Raw genomic sequence first — 26,166 nt, forward strand, 5'->3', positions numbered from 1 at the left:
ATGTAAAGTCAAATCAAACTTCCCCCAATGATCTGAGGGTATTGAGGAGCCTCATTGAATTCCTTCGGAAAACAACATTTTGATTTTCGGGGGCTCATGCTTTGCCATCACTTTTTACATCTTTCTTACCTGCATTGGCATTTGAAATAATCGTGACGCCCTTCTGAGTCTCCTGTGGGTTTATGGCCTCGCTTTGCCACTGGTTTAACCAACTGTCTGCACTGGCCTCTGCACCTGGGGAGCACTGTAACCGGGCATTTTGCCCCAGCTGGGACTGTTCTTCCCTTTGTAACTGTTCTAGACACTCTGCAAGCTTCACATGGCCCCGGGAACGTGCGATGGACAGAGGGAGTCTGCCGAGAGAGTCAGGGATGGAGATTGCCCGTCGGTCCCATTTATACAGCACTACCGCAGCTTCGGTGTGACCCAGTGCACAGGCCCACATCTGGGAAAGAGAAGAGGACAAGATGGTTTTTAGGATAGGAGAACTGTCAGGTCTCGTCTACACGTCATGTGGTGGCCATTGCAGAGAAGGGGAATTTTTGAAATCCCATACACATGTATTTTTGTTTTTTGTTTTTTACACTAAAGAGTGCCCTGTTTTTTGTGTTTCTAGTACATTTTATCCATCGACTTCAATAGAGAAAATGCATCACAGGGGTACCATGATTGAGGTGGTGCACCCTTAGCAAGTGTGAACGAGGCATAACACATAGAGAATCATATATAGTTTAGGAAACGGGCTCTTACCAGAGGAGTACATGAGAAATGATCAACATTTAAAGGATCGACCTCTAATTCCAGATCAATGCTGTCAGCGTGCTTTGTCCTATAGACAGACATGGAAAATGTCATCAGTTCATAGTTATTGACAATTATTATTATCAGAGCAGGCTTTCTCTGTGGCCCCTGTGCAAGCACAGCGTACAGATGTAGCCAAGTTGATCTTGACTCTGATAACTTGCTGCAGCGTGATATCACACAACAAAGCAATTGAAAAAGTCAAGTTAAAGTTTCCTGCCACTGTGTATTTAACACGTTAAAAGTCCAGATTAAGATGACTACATCTGTATGGGACACTTGTCCTCCAGCTGCCCAGGTTGTACAAATGCTATGTCCGCCCCTGCTGTGAATGTCACTACTGAAACTATTCTTCTAATATAAGGGAACATGCCAAGTCTGAGAAAATGTCCATATCTTGAGATATATTCTATTTAAAAAATTGTCTCATTTGGACACTCCAGATTTGGGGGGGGGGGGGGGGGGGGGGTCATCCTCTAAGCAGCTATCTGCCAGGGTACTCTGTGCTGGGCGTCACCCAATACATTTTTTTGCTGCACAGTGTTATGTATGCCCATGCCATCTATTACTGACCCCCTAGGGTAAAACAGCTGCTCTTGACCGAGATCTTAGCTACCGGGGAGGTTTGAAGTAGGGGACCCCCAATACAATGGGTATTCCATTGCATTTGGAAAGGCTTTTTGACACACCACAGAGCCACTTTAAATTCTGAAAAATTCCAAGTTTAACTTGGCTGTTGGTGAAGATCATCTACTAATGTTGGTTGCTATGGGCTATTGTCCATAACAACCATTGAGAGTATGGTTACTGTTTCGCAAGTTTTGCTTGGATAATAAAAATAAATAATGGGTTCTTGTAGACAATTTAGCTAATTCTCCTAATTAATGACCATATTGTTTTAGGTTAAAGCTATAGAAGTGTTAGACTGAAAAAAGGGGTGGTTATGTGGGGACCCTTGAAACATGGAATTGTAAAACTTACTGTTTTTGTGTACAAAAATAGCAAAAAAAAATGTGACATATTTTGAATAATCAAACTTTTACAGAGTGCAATAAATGAGCACCTTCATATTACACCTCTAGGTGGCAGCACCTGTGCTACAGAAAATGCTATAAGGCTAATAGCATTAATAGATCTTGATATATCGATGACATAATAATCATATTCTTGTCTTTACAATAGATTCACCAGCAGCCTGGATATGTGAGGCCTTGGTTTATATATTACAGCGCAGTACATTCCGGGTCACTTTACAAGGGCCTTCGTCCCTCTTACCTCCACTTGATAAGGGTCTGGATGAGGGTGGCGTATCCCTGCGCTGCAGCCAGGTGAAGCAGGGTCATTCCTCTGAACGTCTTGGAATGAATCAGGTGCTTGGATTTTGCCCAACAGGCCCGGCCCATCATCTTTTCACACACAACCACTACCCGACTCTCAAAACAACTTCCTATGGTGCCAGGCCCGGTAGCACACTGTGAGGAAATCACACAAAAAATATAATTAATTACATTTATAGTCATACATAGCCAGTGTGTATGTTATATAGAAATGATCACAAAAATTCAGATCCACTTTATTCTCCTTAGGGGGGGCAGTAATATATCAGTTATATTCTTGTAGATAGGGGGCAGTATTATAGTAGTTATAGTCTTGTATATAGGAGCAGTATTATAGTAGTTATATTCTTGTATATAGGAGCAGTATTATAGTAGTTATATTCTTGTATATAGGAGCAGTATTATAGTAGTTATATTCTTGTATATAGGGAGCAGTATTATAGTAGTTATATTCTTGTACATGGGGGCAGTATTATAGTAGTTATATTCTTGTATATAGGGGGCAGTATTACAGTAGTTATATTCTTGTATATAGGGGGCAATATTATAGTAGTTATATTCTTGCATATAGGTGCAGTATTACAGTAGTTATATTCTTGTATATAGGGGGCAGTATTATTGTAGTTATATTCTTGTATATAGGGGGCAGTATTATAGTCGTTATATTCTTGTATATAGGGGCAGTATTATAGTAGTTATATTCTTGTATATAGGGGCAGTATTATAGTAGTTATATTCTTGTATATAGGTGCAGTATTACAGTAGTTATATTCTTGTATATAGGGGGCAGTATTATAGTAGTTATATTCTTGTATATAGGAGCAGTATTATAGTAGTTATATTCTTGTATATAGGAGGCAGTATTATAGTAGTTATATTCTTGTATATAGGTGCAGTATTACAGTAGTTATATTCTTGTATATAGGGGGCAGTATTATTGTAGTTATATTCTTGTATATAGGGGCAGTATTATAGTAGTTATATTCTTGTATATAGGGGCAGTATGATAGTAGTTATATTCTTGTATATAGGTGCAGTATTACAGTAGTTATATTCTTGTAAATAGGGGCAGTATTATAGTAGTTATATTCTTGTATATAGGAGCAGTATTATAGTAGTTATATTCTTGTATATAGGAGCAGTATTATAGTAGTTATATTCTTGTATATAGGGAGCAGTATTATAGTCGTTATATTCTTGTATATAGGGGACAGTATTATAGTAGTTATATTCTTGTATATAGGAGCAGTATTATAGTAGTTATATTCTTGTATATAGGGGGCAGTATTATAGTAGTTATATTCTTGTATGTAGGGGGCAGTATTATAGTAGTTATATTCTTGTATATAGGGGCAGTATTATAGTAGTTATATTCTTGTATATAGAGGGCAGTATTATAGTAGTTATATTCTTGTATATAGGAGGCAGTACTATAGTAGTTATATTCTTGTATATAGGGGGCAGTATTATAGTAGTTATATTCTTCTATATAGAGGGCAGTATTATAGTAGTTATATTCTTGTATATAGGGGCAGTATTATAGTAGTTATATTCTTGTATATAGGAGCAGTATTATAGTAGTTATATTCTTGTATATAGGGGACAGTATTATAGTAGTTATATTCTTGTATATAGGAGCAGTATTATAGTAGTTATATTCTTGTATATAGGGGGCAGTATTATAGTAGTTATATTCTTGTATATAGAGGGCAGTATTATAGTAGTTATATTCTTGTATATAGGAGGCAGTACTATAGTAGTTATATTCTTGTATATAGGGGGCAGTATTATAGTAGTTATATTCTTCTATATAGAGGGCAGTATTATAGTAGTTATATTCTTGTATATAGGGGCAGTATTATAGTAGTTATATTCTTGTATATAGGAGCAGTATTATAGTAGATATATTCTTGTATATAGGAGCAGTATTATAGTAGTTATATTCTTGTACATAGGGACAGTATTATAGTAGTTATATTCTTGTATATAGGGGACAGTATTATAGTAGTTATGTTCTTGTACATAGGGGGCAGTATTTTAGTAGCTATATTTTTGTACATATGAGGCAGTATTACAGTCAATTTATTATTTCTCATACTGGGCAGTATTAGTCGTTATATTCATAAGATACTTTTTTATACATTCTACCTGTGCTTGGCTCCCCCCACTGTTAGCTCCGCCTCCATTGCCTCCACCCACGCTTTGCTTGTGCTGCTGGGAACTTGTCATCTCAGCCATTCTCCTCTCCATCTGCTCCAGGCGTTCCAGAATTGACATTCTAAACTGGTTATCTGGAGAGAGTGAAAGAAAATACAATCCTCATAAACAGTGGGCAAAATAATCCAAAATAAGATGTTTTTACCCTGCAACTAACCATAAGGCAGGGCTGAAGTGAGATGAGAGCAGTAGTAGAGCAATGGTTATACTGTCTATACATATCAATATGAACAGGCATTGAGAATTACATCTTTTATATATTCTAGTGGTATATAATATTGTGAGCTCTACTGTTTGGAACAATTTAGGCTCCGTTCACATCTCCGTTGCAGCATCATTTTTCCTGGCAAAATGACCGACACCACCACAGAACCGGACGGACTACAGTATAAGTCAACATGGTCCGTCAGGCACTATGATGCAGATGTGAACACCGCCGGACAAAAGTTTAATACTGGTGGCGGAAGACACTGTATGGGAGGCGAGGATTCACCTGCAAAGGTCCTGTGTAGATGAGCCTTCGGCGTCTGCCTTACCAACCGGCCCACCATGCCTCTCCTACAACCTCTCCCACCGTCATATTTAAACTTTGTGCCAGCGTGCTTCATAAATGGAGTTACCCTTTAAGTGTGATAGAGAATTCATATTTTTCTAGTGACTAACATTGCACCTCTAACCATTGTCGAAAAATACTGCAGGAGATTAAAAAATACATAAAAAAATTGCCAAGTAATCATAATTTTGCATAAAAATGTTTTATTTTTAAACTTTCATATAGCAAAAACCCCAAAACAATCTCCCCCCCCAAAAACAACAAAAACAGAATAAAAAAATATAGTAAAATAGTAAAAAGATATTTTTTTTTGTGCATTTATATTTTTCGTCAATATTTTTTGAAATGTGAATTTTTTTTTATTTTTTTAAAATGAATAAAAATCCTTGCACAAAATGAATGATATCCGTAATTGAACAAAGTCCAGAATTGCCCATTAATGTCCAGTGTCTACATGCAGATATTGGCCCATTAGTTGACTCTTAGCGTCTCTCGGTGAACCCGTTTGAGAGATTGATGGGCGAGCGGCCATAAAACGAGGCTCAGTGCAAACATCCAGTTGTATTTCTGTGAGCGGCTTTGTTGTGTTGATACTGCAGTCTGGTGCAGTGAAGATGATGTCACCTCCTCCTCCAGCTGAATTATCATGCACAGCACGTCCGCTGCAGAGACTGACATCTGACTGACATCACCGGGACGGCCCCGTTCCTCACAACATCCCTGTGTCAAACACAACAATATCTGTCCTACAATGGGCGCCTGTAAGCTGCCAGGTGCTTGGCAGCGAGTCACGTAGAAACTGCGGCGGTTAATAATTTTTATTTTTTTACCAGCTGCTATTTACTGTGCTCCAGAACCTTTTATAAGGAAATTGCTCGTATGAACTTTCCCCAAAAATTTTCGTTACTATTATTACTGTTTAAAGCACCAACATGTTCCGCAATGTGGTACACAGATGTATCTACTCCCAACAGTCCCTGTAACCCATGGGGGTCACAATCTAATTTCCATATATCAAACACACCCTAGGGTCAATTCATTTCTCAGAATGTTTTTGGAGGACGGAGGAAACTGTAGGAAAGCCACAGATCACATACAAACCATATGCAGATGTTGTCCCTGATCAGATTCAAACCAAAGACCTCAATGCTGCAAGGCAAACAGGGCCACCCATGGAGTTACCCCTAAGGGTGTAGCTTGGGTGGCTGCCGGGACATTTGCCCTGGGTGCTGGTTGCCAACAAAGATGCCACCTGGCCACTTTGCCTTGGCTAGGGTATTCAGATTCAGAGCTTGGGCAGCGATCTGGTCCTTTGCACCGGGTGAAGGAAAGCCTAGCCCTGGCTATGGAGTCAGCATACTGCTTGGCACATAAAACATATGAGAGGATACCAAATTTTCGGACCAAAAATAAAAAAAATTTATACAAATTTGGAGATAATTCTTGCTGGGTGATCTAAGTGCTAGTTATTATGAGTTCACTTACTTTTACCTGCCAAAGGGATGGACACTGATTAGGGACAACCCTAAATACAAATGGCCGACTCTGCTTGGGATCACTTTTGGTGGCCTTAAGCCCACCTCCGATATGCTGCTTATACACCTTATGTGTTCCGCCAAGGCTTGAACACGGCCAAATGCCAAAGTAACCCCCCCTTGCTCCCAAGGTTGTGGGCCATTAACGGTAGAGACTTACAGTATTTGCCCCACATCCCTCCCTCTCACTTGCAGTATAAGGCTGATTCCATGTCGCAGATACCTCCAGCTTCTTCCAGCTTAGCAAAGACGACTATAATAAAGACGTTTTTTGATTTGGGTTTTGACTGAGACATGAGGATCATCACGTATGGAGCACTCAGAAGTTTCCATCTCGGGCTTTGTGACTGATGTAAAAATAAAACTCTGAAGTGTCAAAAACTATTTGATTTTACATTCCATGTCAGGGGCCAGAAAACATATCAATTACCAGACGCATATGTCCTGCTAAAATGTTCATATCTGGCCAAACTTTCATCTACAGCAGCAGCTGGGCACAATCACAAACTATCTATCATCTATCTATCTATCTATCTATCTATCTATCTATCTATCTATCTATCTATCTATCTATCTATCTATCTATCTATCTAGTTAAACAAATATATCCAGCAGCACCAGTATACGGTGGGTGCAACTCCTCAGGAACAGACCACGTTCTAATTCCAATAGTATCCAAAAAAGAGGCAGCACTCCGCAGAAAATATGATAAAGGGTATATTTATTGCCCCCTGTGCGTGCAACGTTTCAGCTCTATCCTCTAGAGCCTTTCTCAAGGCTTGAGAAAGGCTCTAGAGGATAGAGCTGAAACGTTGCACGCACAGGGGGCAATAAATATACCCTTTATCATATTTTCTGCGGAGTGCTGCCTCTTTTTTGGATACTATCTATCTATCTATCTATCTATCTATCTATCTCCTATCTATCTATCTATCTATCTATCTATCTATCTATCTATCTATCTATCTATCTATCTATCTATCTATCTATCATCTCCACAATGTCTTGTGTGCTTTGGCCACTGTATTTAGCTACTGATGATGCAAAGCTGACTTTGTTCTTTAACCCCTTTGGAACTACATTGTTTATACCTTACTCACTGGGATTAGATACTGAGATGGGCTCCATCTGCAGTCCTACGTAAAGCCACGGGCAACACACTGCGATATCACTATGGGGTGTGTCAAATGACAAACTCATTCTGCTACTTCTGACAAACTCAGCCCTACTACCTCTCTATTTATATATATATATGAAAACCAATAACTTTAGTTTGTTTAATGTTGTGTTCGTCAGCTTGTACTCTCTGTTTCCGGGAGGAATGATACTGTTTGCTTTACTAATATGTTTGTCATTTTCTCTTTGATCTTTCATTACTCTTTTACTTTCTTCTGCGTGTTAATAATATGAGAGATAAGAAAAGTCAGATGAGAAAGGAGAAGAGGAAATTGGAAATCTGTATCTCCTCATATCCCCCAGTTCTTCTTACACTGCAGCGTAGCGCTCCGCTTCTGATCATTACATATTCAGTGGAGCTCCAGATACTCAGATCTTGTACTGATCATCTCGGGTAACATCATATCTGCTTCTCTATTATATCCACAGCTGCATTTACAATTCTGCTGCTCTGCAGTTAGCTCTGTGGCTGCTGCTTTTCACATCTGTCTCTGACACCCCCTGCTGTATCAGTGTCTGCCTTTGTGAGTGTAGTGAAATATAGGAAATGTCTAGTTGTTTTTGGGTGTTTGTTAGGATGTTAAGAAAACTTTTTTTAGAGAGAGATTCCTGAGGAGATGGAAGGAGTTGTTAAAAGAGATGTTTTCCATTGAAGAAATAAATACCGTTTTTAAGTTTTGATATTAAAAGAATAGTAAATATGTAGATTTAAAGGAGGGTTAGGGTAGGGGGTTTTCTTAAATGTATAATTAAATACATATGTAGAATGGGTAGAATATATTAGAAGAAATTGTGTAATGTAATATAAAGCGACACTTTGTGATTGTACGATTTATTTCCATGTATTTTTGTATTTATGCTGAAAATTGAATAAAAAAAAAAAAAAAAGAAGAAAGCTGGGGTACAACCCCTGAGGGAGCTGCGGTTTTAACACATCGGTGGGCACAGTGAAAAGATATCATGAGTGCCCACTGCTAGAATAAATATATGCGAGTCACAAAATGAAACCTATCATGTTATATAGTGCAATTTTGTTTTCTCATTGCCTTTTTCTGCCACAATGAACCCATTAACAAAGTGTGCCAGCCACAGTGCCCCAGCTTTATATGCCCCCGAAATTTTACAGAGATTGCCACCAAAGTGCCAAACTCAGATACCCCATAAGTCCCTCAGTTTCAGATGACCCCTAAGTACCTGCCCCAGATACCCCCAGGTTGTCTACTACAGATGCCTCAGGTGCTGTGACAAGTGCCTGCCCCAGATGACCTCCAGAGTGCCCGCCACAGGTGCCCTACCACAGTACATGAGACGATCTTCAGAGTGCCTGCCCCAGATGACCTCCAGAGTGCCCACCACAGGTGCCCAACTACAGTACATGACTCGACCCTCAGAGTGCCTGGCACAGATGACCTCCAGATTGGCCGCCACAGGTGCCCAACTACAGTACATGACACAACAGAGTGCCTGGCACAGATGCCATCCAAAACCCTACATTGTAAATACCTCCTCCACTGGCCTGGGCTTGTTGATGGCGCATGATGTCATCATCATGTGACATCATCATGTGACAACACAGGGGCAGCTGCATTGTGATTAAAGCGGCCCTGGCGGCCATATTGGTTGTCACCCAGCTTTCCTAGAAGTGGGCCAATAGAATTTTTTACCTCTTGACAGAAGAGGACGATCGCAGGACTCATATTCACTGATGAATTTGTTATTTTAGCCAGAGGGGGAGAATAGGAAAATTTCCTCATGGCCCCCCTACAGCGAGGAATATTGATAAATGCTAAATATGAGTGACAGCTCGGCAGCGCACGGACAGATAGTTCCCTCACTCCCACATCGCTTATTAAGGATGTCACAGCAGTCAAAAGTAATTGAAGGATCAAAAAGCAAAGTAAATTGAAGGTCAGACCCCGGTCGTGTTGGAAATGGCTTCTTTTAATTATTAAAATCCTGAACTTCCTTTTTCTTTATTAACCGTGGCGCCGCCCTCAGCGGGCGTAGTGACCCATGTTTGGTAATTTGTGTTTTGTTCACAATTTTTGGCTGGCAATTCAGCTTTCTGGCGTTTGATTGACAGTTTAGATGGGGAGGAATGTTGGACGGTCCTGTGTTCTTCATGGTCTCAGCATGGACATCTCTCTGCTCTTCTGGCTCCCTTAGCGCCCCCTGTAGGGTGGAGAGAATGAACACCCAGCAAAAGAAGCTTTAATTAGCAAGTTTGTTTTTAGGCCTTTATTATGTTGTGTTTTGCTGGTGCGTCACATAACGGATTCTCTTAGGGAAAAAATAAATGATGCCCAAATCCTGAGTCCTGAGAGGAAATGAGTGACAATGACGGAGGACGTTCGGTGACTATTAAGTACAATGTTCCATTTAAAAGTGATGAATGGGAGTTTTCCCCAGGGAGAAGTAGGAATGGATGGTTTTCTACCTGGATCAATTGGGGCAAAAAGGTGTGGTGAGGCCAGAACATGTAATTATGCAATGTGCGCTCTATCAGGACTTATAACGTCACCTACCCAAATTATCATGTAGAAATAAACTGTCATAGGGCCCAGAGGGAATTCCCTAATCCCAGAGCCGCCCAATGAGGACAAAATCAGCACCATGGAACAACTACAAAATATGTAAAAATCTATCTATCTATCCCATATCTATCTATCTATCTATCTATCTATCTATCTATCTATCTATCTATCTATCTATCTATCTATCCCTCTCATATCTATCTATCTATCTATCTATCTATCTATCTATCTATCTATCTATCTATCTATCTATCTATCTATCTCATATCTATCTATCTATCTATCTATCTATCTATCTATCTCATATCTATCTATCTATCTATCTATCTATCTATCTATCTATCTATCTATCTATCTATCTATCTATCTATCTATCTATCTATCTATCTATCTATCTATCCGTCTCACCTAAACCCAGGTGCCTAATGTGGTTTAACATGTACCTCTACTTGTGATCTTCCACCCGGCTTGATATTGTGCCAATCGTATAAGGAGAGTATTGAGCATGGGTTCTATTAATTAGATTTGGACCTGTGCATGATATTCTCCGGCTGCCGTATTGTGCAGAGGTAAAAAAATAAGTTCCTCCTTAACCTTTTTTGCTAAACAAATAAATCCTAAAATGATTCCAGAGACAGCAGAAGAAAGACTCCGTTGCTCATCTCTTCAGCTTTATCATATACTGGCACCAGCCGTGAAGATTACCTCTAACACTGAAGGGATAATTCTTAGGGCAGGAAAATATCAGCGGGCGGGTGTGCAGAAGCAGTAGACAGACAGTGAGTCACAAAGACGTCCTATCCTGCGTGTAATATAAAATATAAAGACAACTGAGCCCATAATACACACCAGGAAAGTACAATACTAAACCGCGGCATCGTGAGAATAGGTTCGTGTAAATAACGACACTTCCTGTGCTCTGCCAGTCAGGGTTGTCATAGGGCCATTGTGTTACTCCAATCACCATCTCATCAATATCCACATGATAGGCAGCTAGAATAGTAATGGTTGGGGTGTGGAAATTGATGTGGGGGGCGATTAGGATCCGCTCCATGGCCCAAGGGACAATAAAGGGACTTTTATATACATTTTTTGGTGGTCCTTTTATGCTGCCAGGATCATGTGACTCGTTTTGGCTCTACTGATTGACTTGAGATTAATAACATGGTAAAATGCGTATGTGACCAGTGGTTATCCAACGTCTGATGGGCATTTTGGGCAGTCATACAGTGGGTGCAATTGCGCCCCCTAGTTCTAAAACATTGATAAGGATTGGTACATCTTAAAGGGCCAGTCATGGGAATAGATTCCCTTTAACATAGTGCATGGGCTTCAATCAACACTGAAAATGTCTGAATTTATTTCTGTCAAGTTGCAAACTGCTTCTGAAGACACCGTATTGATTTAACATTTGTTTCTGACGAAGCTTTGACAGGATGTGAAGACGAGCACATGTCAGGTTATTACCACTGACACGGTGATATCCGCTCTGACACGGGATTCTGTCCGCTAACTGCGTGATGCCTGCAGACTAACATAAGTGACGATCTGATTCTTGAATTTTTCGGGCTTTTTTGGATCAGTAGCCCATAAATGTATAAACGAAACATATAAATATATACAAATACCACATATAGTCCTGCCGTTCTCTTTTGTAGCATCCAGAACCAGTGGGGGCTCCATGAGTATGGGCCCAGTTACAACTGCTACCTCTGTACGATCCATAGTTACCCCACTGGGAATAAATAATTTATACATTCATGCCGCTATTACCATCATGTGATGGTGCCAGATAACTTCCATATCTAGTCTGGTCCTCAAGTTCTTATATTGGGGAGCGCAGCTCTGGGAGGATATATACATTAATTTATGTATATGGATGAGTATATGTAAGGGTATGTTCACACGGCCTATTTACGGACGTAATTCGGGCGTTTTTGCCCCGAATTACGTCTGAAAATAGCGCCTCAATAGCGCTGACAAACATCTGCCCATTGAAAGCAATGGGCAGACGTTTGTCTGTTCACACGAGGCGTATATTTACGCGCCGCTGTGAAATGACGGCGCGTAAATAGACGCCCGCGTCAAAGAAGTGACCTGTCACTTCTTTGGCCGTAATTGGAGCCGTTATTCATTGACTCCAATGAATAGCAGCGCCAATTACGTCCGTAATTGACGCGGCGTTCAAGCGCCTGCACATGCCGGTACGGCTGAAATTACGGGGATGTTTTCAGGCTGAAACATCCCCGTAATTTCAGCCGTAACGGACGCCCTCGTGTGAACATACCCTAACAATTAATACCCCTTGTGTATCTGACATATGCACTCGGGAATCAACTCTTAACTTAGTGTCGAGAGATAGATGTTATACCCTCACTTCTTTTATCCATTTATTATACAGTATAAAACTATAGAATCCTACAGAAATAAAGGCCCTTTAGTGTATATCAAAATTTGAAAACCGTGTTTTAATATCTAACTTCTAGGCCGCGATATTATAACGTAAAGTTAAAGGCCCGAAGCCTGAGGCTGCACTACTGAGAGAACACCATTATCTGTTCTGATCAGTTGTCATGGAGACCTTGTGTGCGTTCAATTTACCAAATACATCAATGTCCCTATATATACACACATCACTTCCACTATTCGAGTCAGGTAGGATGTGGATATTGATGTTGATAGTGATTTGGATCCACGTAAAGGACTTCATGGTAACAAGGCCCTGGCAGAAGAGGACATGATGTCATCAGAATATCTCTGTAGTACAGCCTCAGGTTTTAGGCCATTAACTTTGAGAGATCACATCCTAGCCTAGATGAAAGATATGAAAGTTTTTCACATTTTTTTATGTACAATAAAAAAGTTTTTCTAACTTTTCTATGGTAGATCTTCTTTAAATGTTCCATAATACACTATATCAATAATATAACACCACAACCCTCTATGATGTTTGAGAAGAGATATTCTCAATACTTGTTCTACAGCAATACAACGTCGCCACCTAAAGGTCAAATTATCAGGAATTGAATCATTTAAATTGATCAGTGCAAACAAAAGGACACAAGGTATAATTATCCTGGTCAATTATTCAGTGTAATATTCCTTTAAGAGTTAGCTGGGATTTGTACTATGAGATATATCCAGGGCCAGCTGTTACCTGAATGAAATCCATCGTCTACCCACATCCCAGGGCGCAATTTCAGTTTTCTTTTTTACATTGACACACTGAGAATTGCCATTTCTTAGACGCAAAGCGCCGCTAAAAGCGTCTAATGTTCTTTTTTGCTTGCAACCAATACAGCTGCAATTAAGTCTATTCGAGTTTTTTTGGGCAATAAACAAGCAGGCAGACGATAAACGTGTAACGTGATCCGCTTCAAAGTGCCGGTCTGAACTGCGCTCATCACCATCGTCCTAATATTTCAGTTTATCTTCATTTTACTGCACTCACTACAAGCAGATTGAATTTCCCTGGACATGCTACGGATATTTCTACCTTTCTGATAAAGCACTTAGCTCTGAAACAAATGCGACTTTAATCAGTCCCTCCACCATTTCATATTACAGGCTAAACAACCCGTCTAGACTCGGCCGGCTTATGTTGCAGGAAGCAGGCGGCACAACGCGCTGCAGAGCGGGGGATTAAAACGGATCGTTCAGTCATCCCAGTTTATGGGTTTGCAGAGTATACATTGGGCAGGTGGGGATACCAGACACCGACTTCTATAAACTCCATCTGTTCACGTAGTCAGCCTAGGAAAGAGAGCGTGGAATACACGAGAGCAGGCAATGTGCTTTTAAAGTCAAAATTGTCTCAGAAAATTTGTCTTGGAGAAGTTACGGAAACATTGTTAGGATTTTATTATAGGATTGTATGGACCTAATATATCAAAATAAGAAACTTTCTAAGGCGCTGTTCACATCTGCGTCCTGGTTTCTGCTCATAACGGAAACAAGGACACAATGCCGGATCCGTCATACAATGGATACCACTGACGGACTTATAATGGGGTCCGTAGGGTTCCGTTGTGGTTTGATGCAGCGTTATTCTTCGCATCAAATCTGATGGAATCTGCAACGGAGGCTCCGACGCAGAAGTGAACAGAGCCTTATACTTACCTTTCCAATTCAGCTCCGTTCCCCTTCTGCCGGTCTCCAGTGTCCTCTGAATTAAGAGGGTGAAGAATTCGCCCAAGGGTCATGGAAAAGTTGTAGAGGGGGAAACAAAGACCAGCTTCTTCTGTCCTAGTTGGCAAAACCTTAGCACCATAATACGGGGTCATTATGATCTTTGCCCACTATTTTCTGTGTACGCCACTAACTGTACCCATACTGCTTGACAAAGGCTGCAAGGAGCAGCTGAAACGTTGCACCAGTTTTTGGAAACAATATGGGAGAATAAATCAAATTTTTGAAATCTTCTACTTTGGAGTGCTGCCTCTTTCTCTTGTCCTTGCCTGCATCATCCCGAGATTGCTTTGTTAGTTTATCTTCGGTTTACTCATGTGACCATTTTAATTCCGGTTTTCATGAAAAATTCAGATTCCCTTTAAGAGCGACAACCACTCATAAAAAAAGAGTAGAAGGTTGTCAGTCAGATTAGTGTGAAAAGGACTCTTCCTCGCCACCTGGTGGTCATTGTTGACCATGCAGTTTTGTAATATGTACTGTATATAGACTCAATGGCCAAAAAGTGTGGACAACCTATATAATTAGTGGGTTCAGCTGTTCCAGTGCTTAAGATCCAGCATTGAGCCATGTCATCTCCATACATAGAAGAATTTATGAATGGGATAGAACTTTCCCCAATAGTCAGGTCATCAAATTTCTACCCTATCCGATCCATGTAAATGCTATGGGATCTAGAGAATTATAGACCAAGTTCCTCTCTTCCCTCCATGACTCATTATTGGGCCCCTCTGATTAATAGTTACATCCTCTTTAAGAAATCGGCTTTTTTATGCAATGAGAACTTAAGTAACTGATTTATAGTTACCTCCAGTTTAATGACATTACTTGTAATAAGGTAATAAGAAGCTGGGAATATCCAATTTACTGCTGTAACAAGTTCTATTGATGCACGATCCTGCGCCACAACGCGCACTGATTGGTTATATATTACACCAAAGACAAAGCAGACATGATCTGTAACTGATTACTGTTTCCGCAAGCAATCAAGAATAGATTACCTCTTCAGAGTAATTTAATTAAGAACCGTGTGCCCGGTGCGGCATTACAATTTTTCCATTAGCATTTCCACATGGTAAGAATGAATCTAACGCTTCACTCTTAACTCACCCAATGCCAGCATCCCGATATCCAGCCCAGGTAGAAGGCCCATTAACTCTTCAACTGTTTTGGCCAGAAACCCTAAGCCTAGCACCCAACATTACGGCATCATGTTTGGGATCTACTGCCCAATGGAGAATATACAGTATTGAGTTGAAGGACCAATGCTTGTTCAGCAATGTCCTACATCGCATTGAAGAGAGGAACCCTGAAGAAGGGAACAGTAAAATTCCTTCTTCTATTACCCAACATCCCAAAAAATGGTTTTGTACCCAAATTGATCTCTTATTTCTAATCCATAACCATTCCATGGTCTGGATGTTGAAGGTCTGGGAGCCCAGTGCCCAAACTTGATCCTACAACGTAAAAGTGATGGGTTAATGACGGGAAGTGTCGCAGAGCTGGACCAACTGATTGTTACTGTGACTTCCTATATGATAAACTTGCTGCTCAAAATTAGGGTAAAATATTCGTTATCCAGAACAGTTCCCGAGTATTCTGACACTATCGATGTTCTCATGATCATGGTCTCCATCCATCTTGTTACTGGTTGACCACTTTTTTCTTCCATTCTTCCAGGCATGTTTTTGCAGTGGACTGGGTCTCCATCCATGAAGAACCATAAGTTCCAAATGGTTTGAAAAAACGATCACTCTTTGTTGAAGGCGCTCCTGCATTTGCGTGGAAGATTTAGCCGAATCCCCAGTTATAGATGAGTCTCTCGGTGGGTAGGAAATATAAAAAGATTTATTTAATAAAACAGACATGTGTGATGAACAACATATGTCTCTATAGTGGTACAGGAAGCTACGCGTTTCGACCTAAGACTAAGGTCTTCATCAGGCTTAATAAGCCTGCCCCACTGGTGAACCCCCCACCCTTTTCTGTCTGTCTGCCTAATAAGACATATGAAAAGGGGTGTCTCCATGATACAACTGGGTTCAGGAGACAAATGAAAGATAAATTGAGCCATACTTTTAATGTTGGCATGGACTTTAACCACTGGTGAGGATCAGGCTTTTCCATGTTCTTGCTGGCGGGGCCCCAGTAAATTTAAATTTGGGATGCACTAGTGTAGATCATTTCTAGGTCTTTCCTAAATCCACCAATATAATTTCTAATCCTACATGGTTATGTAAAAATTTTTAATGACTTCCGTCACCTTCGAATGCTCAATTTTAGATCTCAAGGGAGAACTTAGGTGGTGGCTTTGATCACAATTTGAAGAAACTTCTTCTGGATCACCACATTTCCATTTCCGTTCTTACAATGTAACTAACTATAACTACGTGTATAAGATCACATAAGTCATCATGGTGGAAATAATGGACACTAATGGAAAAAAAGTGTGTCTTTTTTATAGTTTATAAAATGTAATAATGGTATTGACCTCTGCTCATAGTATTGTGTCGTTTTTCCACCAAATCAATACAAATATCTCGAGTTTAGGATGGGAAATTGCACAACTGTGAGCAACAAGTTGGGGTCATGGAAAGGGAATAAAAAGGGGAAGCGAAACCAAGCCCATCTGTCCTGGGTGGAAAAATCCTGCACTATAACGGGGGCCAATTGAATCCTTGCTATGGGGCCCCTTCTCTTCTATGTGCACTACTGGGCATTTGTGAAAACCAGGCATGTTCAGAACCATCTAGAAAGCCGCCATGATTACCTATAATCTAAGCATGGACCGGGCTCCAATGTGTATTCATGCTGATGTCCTCCAGCTTTCTCAGTATTGCAAATTTGCCTAGAAACGGCTGAATACAAGTTTTAATAAATGGACAGAAATGGGCAAGTTAAGGATGTAAATTTAACGGAGAGTGTCAATGAAAATTGACAAATTTAATCTGCAACTTATTCCTTATTCTGTGACCTTCGGAACACTCTTCATCTATGACCCCAACTGCATTAAAATAATTGATCTAATATATTACATCTCTAATTATATTGGTGTGAACCTGACACCTTGACACCATTGGAGGCAATTTGTGGACTTAACTAATATGTAAGCTGTCAAAGTATAATGAACATTCATCTGATGGATATGTCAGGCCCCATAAATTGTAGCCGGTGGATCAATGACACTGGTAGGTAATTAGTAGACAGCAAACAAGAGTCCCTGTTGGTAAAACTTGCTGCTTGCAGAGGGCACCCAAACAAGCCATTGCCCGTCAAGGAAAAAAAATACACGGGTGCAGGTTCAGTCCTCGTTTTAATCTCCTGGATGGTCAATAATGGAGAAAAAGTGTCAGCCAGTACTGGTACCCTATTCCAGCAGACCCTATATCAGTCATACAGCCCACTTACCTGTAATTATGCCATTGGGCTTCACCAACACCCTGTAGAAAGCTGTAAGTCAAATCACTCAAGAGTTGGCAAACATGTCACATAGGTAGTTGTGGGAACCCTGCAGAGAATGAGGGTGCCAAAATAGGTTGGCTCTATCTGACTATGCCATGGGTGGCGTTAATTAAAAAAAAGTATCCCTTCTTCAGGGTCAATGAAATGAAAGGGAAGGAGGAAGTGACGAAAAAGTTGTGAAGGGGGAAGGAGGTTGAAGTGGTAGACCTTCCTGACCCATTGTGGGGAAAGATGATGCAGAACGAGCGTCCCATTTTTTTAATGTGTGTCTCTGTCCTTTACATGCTCCCCTGCTTGAACCAGTAAGAATTAACAAGATTGCTCAGTATCAATATAGTCTAAAATACTGATAGACTCCATTGGTAGTCGTGCCATATTGTACAATGACGACTATAGTTTAGCTATATTCCCTACAAAGAGTCTCGATGTATCAGAAATCAACTGTTCACAGTCTGTCCCTCACCCATGTTTTACACTGCAGATCTTCATGTTCAGATTGGCTCCTAATTATAAGCACAAGCCCACCAAATGTAAGTATATGGAGAACTGATTTCCATTATACCAAGGACAAGATGATTATAAACTACAAGCAACTAAACCAACTGAAAGAAAAAGATTAGCAAGTAATTGCTGAAATATAATGAGTGAATTGAGCCTTAATAATGGGGAGGGGCGGCCAGGACTTCTGTTTTATGGATATAATATCTGTATATAACTGGTGTTATTTATGGATGCGTGCTACAGTACCTCTACAATGGATGCTGACAAAGACAGAATGCACGTAGGTTATGGCTCATGGGATCGTAGATAATCTCCTCAGATATTAACACCGACGTCTCAAATCCAATTACCCTTAATCTGTATATTGAAGTGACGTCTATTGCTGTAAGTATGAAACTTCCGGACTGCTCACCATCAATGCATATCAATGTCTTTTAAAATCGAATTCCACTTAAAGCCTAAAAATTTGGGAGAATTTTCCCCAAATTTTCTCTACTACAACCATGTCCCACTCTAGGAAGATGCTGTTTTTTAGACTGGCTACAATTGCATTGTGCTTGTGACAGGGAGGGATACAGCCATATAGCGAGGTTCGCTTTAATAAAAATATATCAAGTAAATTGTTTCAGTGCCTTAAGGCTACTGTAATAATAAACAGGATGCCGAAAAGCTCTATTTCACATCTGTCAATCTTAGCTGTATTTTTCCATGCTGAAATTATACTTTAATTAAAAAAGTAAAAAACACTCTTCATTTAAAGGTCATGCAATTTTTTAAAAATTACTTTTTAATCATTACACTTACGGTTTGTAAAACCACACAGTATAAAATAAGAATCACGCATAGGATGGATTAGTTATATAAGCTATTTGTCATATCTAAAAGGGTTTTGCGGTGAATTATTTTGTAGATATTCAACATAAGAATCATATTGGTGGGGGTCTGGCATCTGGGACCTCCACAGAGATCAAATGGGTCCCAGAATGGGGTTCTGTGGATTGTATGATGCATAGCCACTTCTTTACTAAAATAAAATCTATAATAACTTGGTATAATCAGTGCTGACTTAAGGTGCATGGGACCGCCATGGGTACTTCGGCTGAGCCTTACAATGTCACAGAGCCTATTTTGGAAATGCTACTTAATGGACATGTTCATGACTGAGCAAATTAGTGTCAGAAGCTGTAAGTGGCAAGGACAATAGTTTATTGCAGTCAAGGTTACATCCTTGAGCTCAGAAATTTGCATTGGGGTGGATGGGGACCCCATGGCTTCTACAAGCTCTCAGGTTACTGGGCATTGCCCAACTTATTTAGGCTGAAATTAAATTGCAGATAGTTGCAAGAAGGGTTGAAATGTCTTCACATAGTGACATACTGTATAGTAGTATTTCATTTTTCTCAGGTTTACATGTTGCCAATGTGTCTGTGCAGCTCTACCCTAATGATTAACTTCAGACAAAACCAAAAAGATGGTAAAAAATTAAGTATTCCTCACAGTAGCACTCTGCTCCTCTGTTCTAAAAGATGATACACTAAGCCTAAAGTATGTTGAATGCAATCTATTATTCCCTGTTATCAGCCATTTTATGCTAACGAAAGACTAACTGACAGAAAGTCTCTAAAAAAAATCCTACTTTTTACATCCATGACTGATAGCAACAGCTCCTATTATAATTCTGCTCAACTATTATAAGCAGCCAAACTAATAATGAGTTTTAATCTTTGCTCAATGCCCTAAGTAGCTGCAAATAACGCATCCAGGCACTGGGCACCCTGCTTGGCATACCTTCCATGTATAACCACAGATAACACTGAGTAATGTATTCTTTTTTTAATGTTTCCATAAATCAGTAATAACACATTATAATCAGCTTTTTGTGTTCCACAATAAGAGTAAGGACCTCAAATCCACCATTGCAATGATGCACAAGATTCATCAGTATTCTAATATGGAACCAAGGCTCCATCATAACAATATATATGAAAATAACCACATTAAATCCGTTCCGGTGAGAGGTTCTATTCTCTCGTGCGCTTCTTTGAGTCTTAAAAAGCAGCCGGCCACTAAATTGACAGTAAACTACGTTTTTATTGAGCTGTTAGTACAGTTGAATCAGTTAATCAGGGAGCGAAGAATAACATCAGGGGTGATCTCCCTTCCCTTAGCAAAATGCAGCCGCCGCGCAGGGTAGAGCCACGTTCATGGCCATGTGACCCGTTCATTACCAGTCGTGAGAGTCATGACTTCATCTTTGCTCTTTGTCTTACACCGTTAAGAGACTGCTAATTGGAGATAATTAGCTACAACGACATCACAGGCTTCAGAATGATTTTGTTCTAATGTTCAGGAACTGGCTGAATATTTCCTCGAAAAGGAAGAACAATCTGCTTGGAACAAAGTAGAAAATGTATTGATCAGCACTCAACCAGCAGCACTCACGCTCACTGCATATCGGATTAGCTGTCATTTGGTCCGGCCAATATTTATATTGATAGTCAATAGTTTGATGGGGATTGGAAATAAGTTAGTGCTGTCTGTTTCCATATACTAAGGCTTTGTTTCTGGGAAAATTAAATAAGACAGGAATTTAAGGAGAGATTTTGTAATGAGAGTCCTATGAGTAGACAAATCCACAGCCCTACTGGTACACAGCTCCACAGCCCTACTGGTATACAGTCCCACAGCCCTACTGGTACACAGTCACACAGCCCTACTGATATACATACCCACAGCCCTACTGGTACACAGTCACACAGCCCTACTGATACACAGCTCCACAGCCCTACTGGTACACTGCACAGCTCCACAGCCCTACTGGTACACAGCTCCACAGCCCTACTCATACACAGCTCCACAGCCTTACTGGTACACAGCTCCACAATCCTATTCGTACACAGCTCCACAGCCCTACTGGTATACAGTCACACAGCCCTACCAGTACTGTACACAGTCAGACAGCCCTACTGGTACAAGCCACACAGCCCTACAGGTACACAGCCCTACAGATACTGTACACTGCCCCACAGGTACACAGCCACACAGCCCTACTGATACTATACACAGCCACACAGCCCTACAGGTACACAGTCCCAAAGCGCTACTGATACCGTACACAGCTCTACAGGTACACAGTCACACAGCCCTACTGATAATGTACACAGCCACACAGCCCTAATGGTACACAGCCACATAGCCCTACTGATACTGTACACAGCTCCACATCCCTACTGACACTGTACACAGCCACACAGCCCTACTGATACTGTACACAGTACCACAGCCCTACTGGTAATGTACACAGCCACACAGCCCTAATGGTACAGAGCTGCACAACCCTACTGATAAATATCTGCACAACCTTACTAGTATACAGCTACACAGCCTTACCGATACAGTATACAGCCACACAGCCCTACAGGTACACAGCCACACAGCCCTATGGATACTGTACACAGCCACACATCCCTACTGTTACACAGTCTCACAGCCCTACTGGTACACAGCCACATAAGCCCTACTGGTACTGTACATAGCTATACAGCCCTACTGGTACACAGCCACATAGCCCCACTGATACTGTACACAGCTCCACAGCCCTACTGACACTGCACACAGCCACACAGCCCTACTGATACTGTACACAGCTCCACAGCCCTACCGGTACACAGCTCCATAGCACTACTGATAAATAGCTACACAACCTTGCTAGTATACAGTTACACAGTCCTACTGATAAAAAGCTGTGGATCCCTACTGGTACACAGTCGAACAACCCTACTGGTACATAGCTTCATAGCCCTGCTATTACAAACTCTCACTAGTACACAGTTCCACAGTCTAACTAGAACAGACCTCCATAGCCCTACTAGTACACAGCCCCACAACTCCTCAGCCCTAGGTGTACATAGCCCTACAACCCTACTAGTACAGTTCCATAGCCCCCATAATACACAGCTACACAGTTCTACTGGTACATACCTCCATAGCTCTACTAGCATTCAGCCCCACAGCTCTACTGGTACAGCAATATTGGAATACAGCTCTATAGCCCTTCTGGTACACAGCTCCACAGTCCTACTGGTGCACAGCTCCACAGTCCTACTGGTGCACAGCTCCACAGACCTACTGGTGCACAGCTCCATAGTCCTACTGGTGCACAGCTCCACAGACCTACTGGTGCACAGCTCCACAGTGCTACTGGTGCACAGCTCCACAGTCCTACTGGTGCAGAGCTCCACAGACCTACTGGTGCACAGCTCCACAGTACTACTGGTGCACAGCTCCACAGTCCTACTGGTGCACAGCTCTACAGTCCTACTGGTGCACAGCTCCAGAGTCCTACTGGTGCACAGCTCCACAGACCTACTGGTGCACAGCTCCACAGTGCTACTGGTGCACAGCTCCACAGTCCTACTGGTGCAGAGCTCCACAGACCTACTGGTGCACAGCTCCACAGTGCTACTGGTGCACAGCTCCACAGTCCTACTGGTGCACAGCTCCACAGTCCTACTGGTGCACAGCTCCTCAGTCCTACTGGTGCAGAGCTCCACAGTCCTACTGGTGCAGAGCTCCACAGACCTACTGGTGCAGAGCTCCACAGTCCTACTGGTGCACAGCTCCACAGTCCTACTGGTGCACAGCTCCACAGTCCTACTGGTGCACAGCTCCACAGTGCTACTGGTGCACAGCTCCACAGTCCTACTGGTGCACAGCTCCACAGTCCTACTGGTGCACAACTCCACAGTCCTACTGGTGCACAGCTCCACAGTCCTACTGGTGCACTGCTCCACAGTCCTACTGGTGCACTGCTCCACAGTCCTACTGGTGCACAGCTCCACAACACTACATATACACAGCTCCACGGTCCTACCAGTACACAGCTAGACAGTTTTTCTGGCACAGGTCTATTGCCTCACCGATTCACAGCTCCACAGCCATACTGGTGCAAAGTTCCACCACAACCCTTCTAGCATGCAGCTCCATAGCCTCACCGGTACACAGCTGAACAACGCTACTGGTGCTCAGCTCCACAGCCCAATTGCAATGATTGATATCTTATTTAGATGCTTAACCTTAGACATTTTAAATATTTTATCCATAAATTAGGCCTTATAGCAATAGATTCCATTTCCCTTGGAACACAACAGGTACCTGCATCCTCTCCCTTAATTTAGAAGTGAAGTTTCCTCTTGCTGCACGCAGGAATACTGCAACTGTATATTCTGCCATGTGTTCTGTAATTAGTCACGATTCTTTAAGCAAAAATGAGACTGTAGATCTTAGCTGACATGAATCTTGCCTGTGGCTGAAAACAGGCGCCCGTCCCTCTCTATGGATTAATCTGAGGTTCTCCATGACTTATAGTCATCAAAATATTATATTCTCCCACCAGTATAATGGATCGGGTCCTGATAATTGTTCAGTTTATATCTGTGACATTATTATAACAACAAATTGAATCAAAAGTTTTTTTTTCATAAATAAGAGTGTTCCTCCTATTAAATGACAACCGGGAGCTTAACTGGACCGCGATTAGTGGGGATCCCTATGGCTGTACCCCCCCCTCGCTACAGTACAATACATGCATGGCTACAGTCACATTAGTTGTATTTAATTAATATAATTCTCCATCTAAAACTGTTGTCAACATATCCTTTACCCTTGGTGTCTTTCATAAGGAAACCCAGGGTCCATTCTGCCCCTGACAGAAGAAGGATCCCAATATTGGTCCCTATTCTGATGTAGGTTACTGTCTGCTATACTATTAGCTCTTGAAGCTCAGCCAGTTCATCTGGTTATTGTCACTGGAGGACCCAACCTGAAGGTCCAAAAGGGCCCCGTCTGCTTCTGCCGCTACCCCCCCAAGCTTCAAGCTGAACAATGGATTAGTCAATGTATCTATCTGACTACGACAACAAGAGTGCATTGACTTGTCTTCGAATGTCTCTTGCAGATGTCTTTATCTCTTCACCATAAAATGCAAATAATTATCATCTGATTATCCAATCTCTATAAGGTCTCAACAAACAAATGTGGCAGAGCTGAGTTTGTCAACGCAGCAGTGTTGAGTGGGTTATTTAACAATGTGTTGTGGCATCAAGACCAAGCTATTTGTGGACTGAAAGTAAAGCTTGACAGTGAGTAATCAAGATGCACTCAGGAAACAGCTAGAACACACATTCAGCTCTGCTACATCTTCGCTCATTTCTAGTGAAATGTGCAATCATTGCCTTGTACCAACTAGCTCTTGACAGAAACATATTGATTTGTGTTTCAGGATCTTCGCTCCTGCCTGCGCAGCCTTCCTAGTACCGCTCATTACTCCACAATTCCTAGAAATACCCAGTTACTAAGCGCATCTCTGTGACTTGGCTAGAAATTAGTCATAAATTGGAGTTACTATGGGACTGAACCCTACATCTGATTGGTCTCTTCATTCAAGATCTGGGATTTGGGCCAATTGCAACAATGCAGACCCAAATAGTAAAATCACAAATTTGGCTCTACTACATCTGTGCATATGTAGCAGAGTGTCACTATCCCAGTTGACACAATGTGAAACCATATTACAATGGGTTATTGAGGATTTTTTTTATAGGACTGCAAGTAAACCTACTGCATTGTTTTCCAGTTATCACCATGTGCAAGACACATGGATAAATGACATGTTCAGCTCTGCTACATATATATATTTCATCCAAGTGTCCTTAATTTAAGACGTTCTTTGGAACCAGTTCTACAGCTCAAATCATCAACTTTGCCAGGCAGCACCTGGACAGTTAATTGCCCCTTTCTGGTCCTTGCTCCTTTATTTTACAGCTCAAGTTTCAGGACATACATTAAGCTCTGCTGATCTATAGGTTGGTCCCTATATAACAGGCTCCGCATACTTGCAGTATCTCAGTTTCAAAGATTCCCAAAGTAGAATATTATTCCTAATGCCTTTATAATCTTCATTCACACCCGTCGCACACTAACTGTACAAAGTTTGCAACTATAACACAGAGGTAGCAGAGCTGAAATAGGCATTTAACTCTTTGAAGGCTGCGCTGTATGTGCACCATGAGAACAGTATTTTAAGATAATGCAGTAGGTTTACCTGCCCAGATAATACATAGTGTATATCATAATGAAATGTGCCAGGTGACAAACTCAGCTCTACTTCATCTAACAAACTTAGTTTTAATGTATCGAACATACTTAGCTCTGCTACACACACATATATATATATTTATTTATATATATAACAAACTTATGTCTGTTGCATCGAACAAACTCAGTATTGCTGCATTTATCAAACTTAGCTCTGCTATATAGATTATAAACAATATTTAGTATATGTTGTACCTATAGCCTGGCCTCCTATGTTATATGTCACCATACTGTATAGATAATCAATTAACCTACAGATCCTGCACCAGTCCAATACACACCTGCTAAATGATGCTTAACATTGAAATATGAATACATTTCAGATGTAGCAGAGCTGAGTTTATGATTTGGCACTACTCATCATGATATCACAACACCTTGTTTTACATAGGATTTCAGAGAAACCTACTCACAAGAATCACTGTGCACTAATAACACAACTGCAAGAGTTAATCGACAAACTCAGCACTGCTATATCTTTATACTATCCTAATGTCTATTGGCATTAAACATTCATACGTAATATTATAAATGGTTTATGAGAACTATAGATCATAAATCAATGGCAAGTAACAAGTCCCTGCACCCGCTGTCTTCCCGCCAGGTTTTAGCTCGATAAATATTTTGGATTAAGGTGAATAGAATATTTCCATGTGATCCATTGTTGTAGTGTGTGTGTGTGTGCGTGTGCGTGTATTATGCACTGT

General features: G+C 41.1%; 1 protein-coding gene across 8 annotated transcripts in view; it reads right to left on the reverse strand.

The window, feature by feature from the left end:
• CAMTA1 (calmodulin binding transcription activator 1) overlaps positions 1-26,166 on the reverse strand; it is a 1,213,376-nt gene that overhangs the window by 47,085 nt on the left and 1,140,125 nt on the right. For all 8 annotated transcript variants that reach the window (XM_075839423.1, XM_075839422.1, XM_075839421.1 and 5 more), the window contains 4 exons: positions 4,287-4,429; positions 2,077-2,273; positions 751-829; positions 130-445 (listed from right to left, as the gene is read on the reverse strand). In XM_075839423.1, coding sequence (XP_075695538.1) covers positions 130-445; positions 751-829; positions 2,077-2,273; positions 4,287-4,429 — 735 coding nt within the window. The remainder of the gene's footprint in view (positions 1-129; positions 446-750; positions 830-2,076; positions 2,274-4,286; positions 4,430-26,166) is intronic.

The sequence above is a fragment of the Rhinoderma darwinii genome, chromosome 10 (assembly GCF_050947455.1).
Source record: "Rhinoderma darwinii isolate aRhiDar2 chromosome 10, aRhiDar2.hap1, whole genome shotgun sequence".
NCBI lineage: Eukaryota > Metazoa > Chordata > Amphibia > Anura > Rhinodermatidae > Rhinoderma > Rhinoderma darwinii.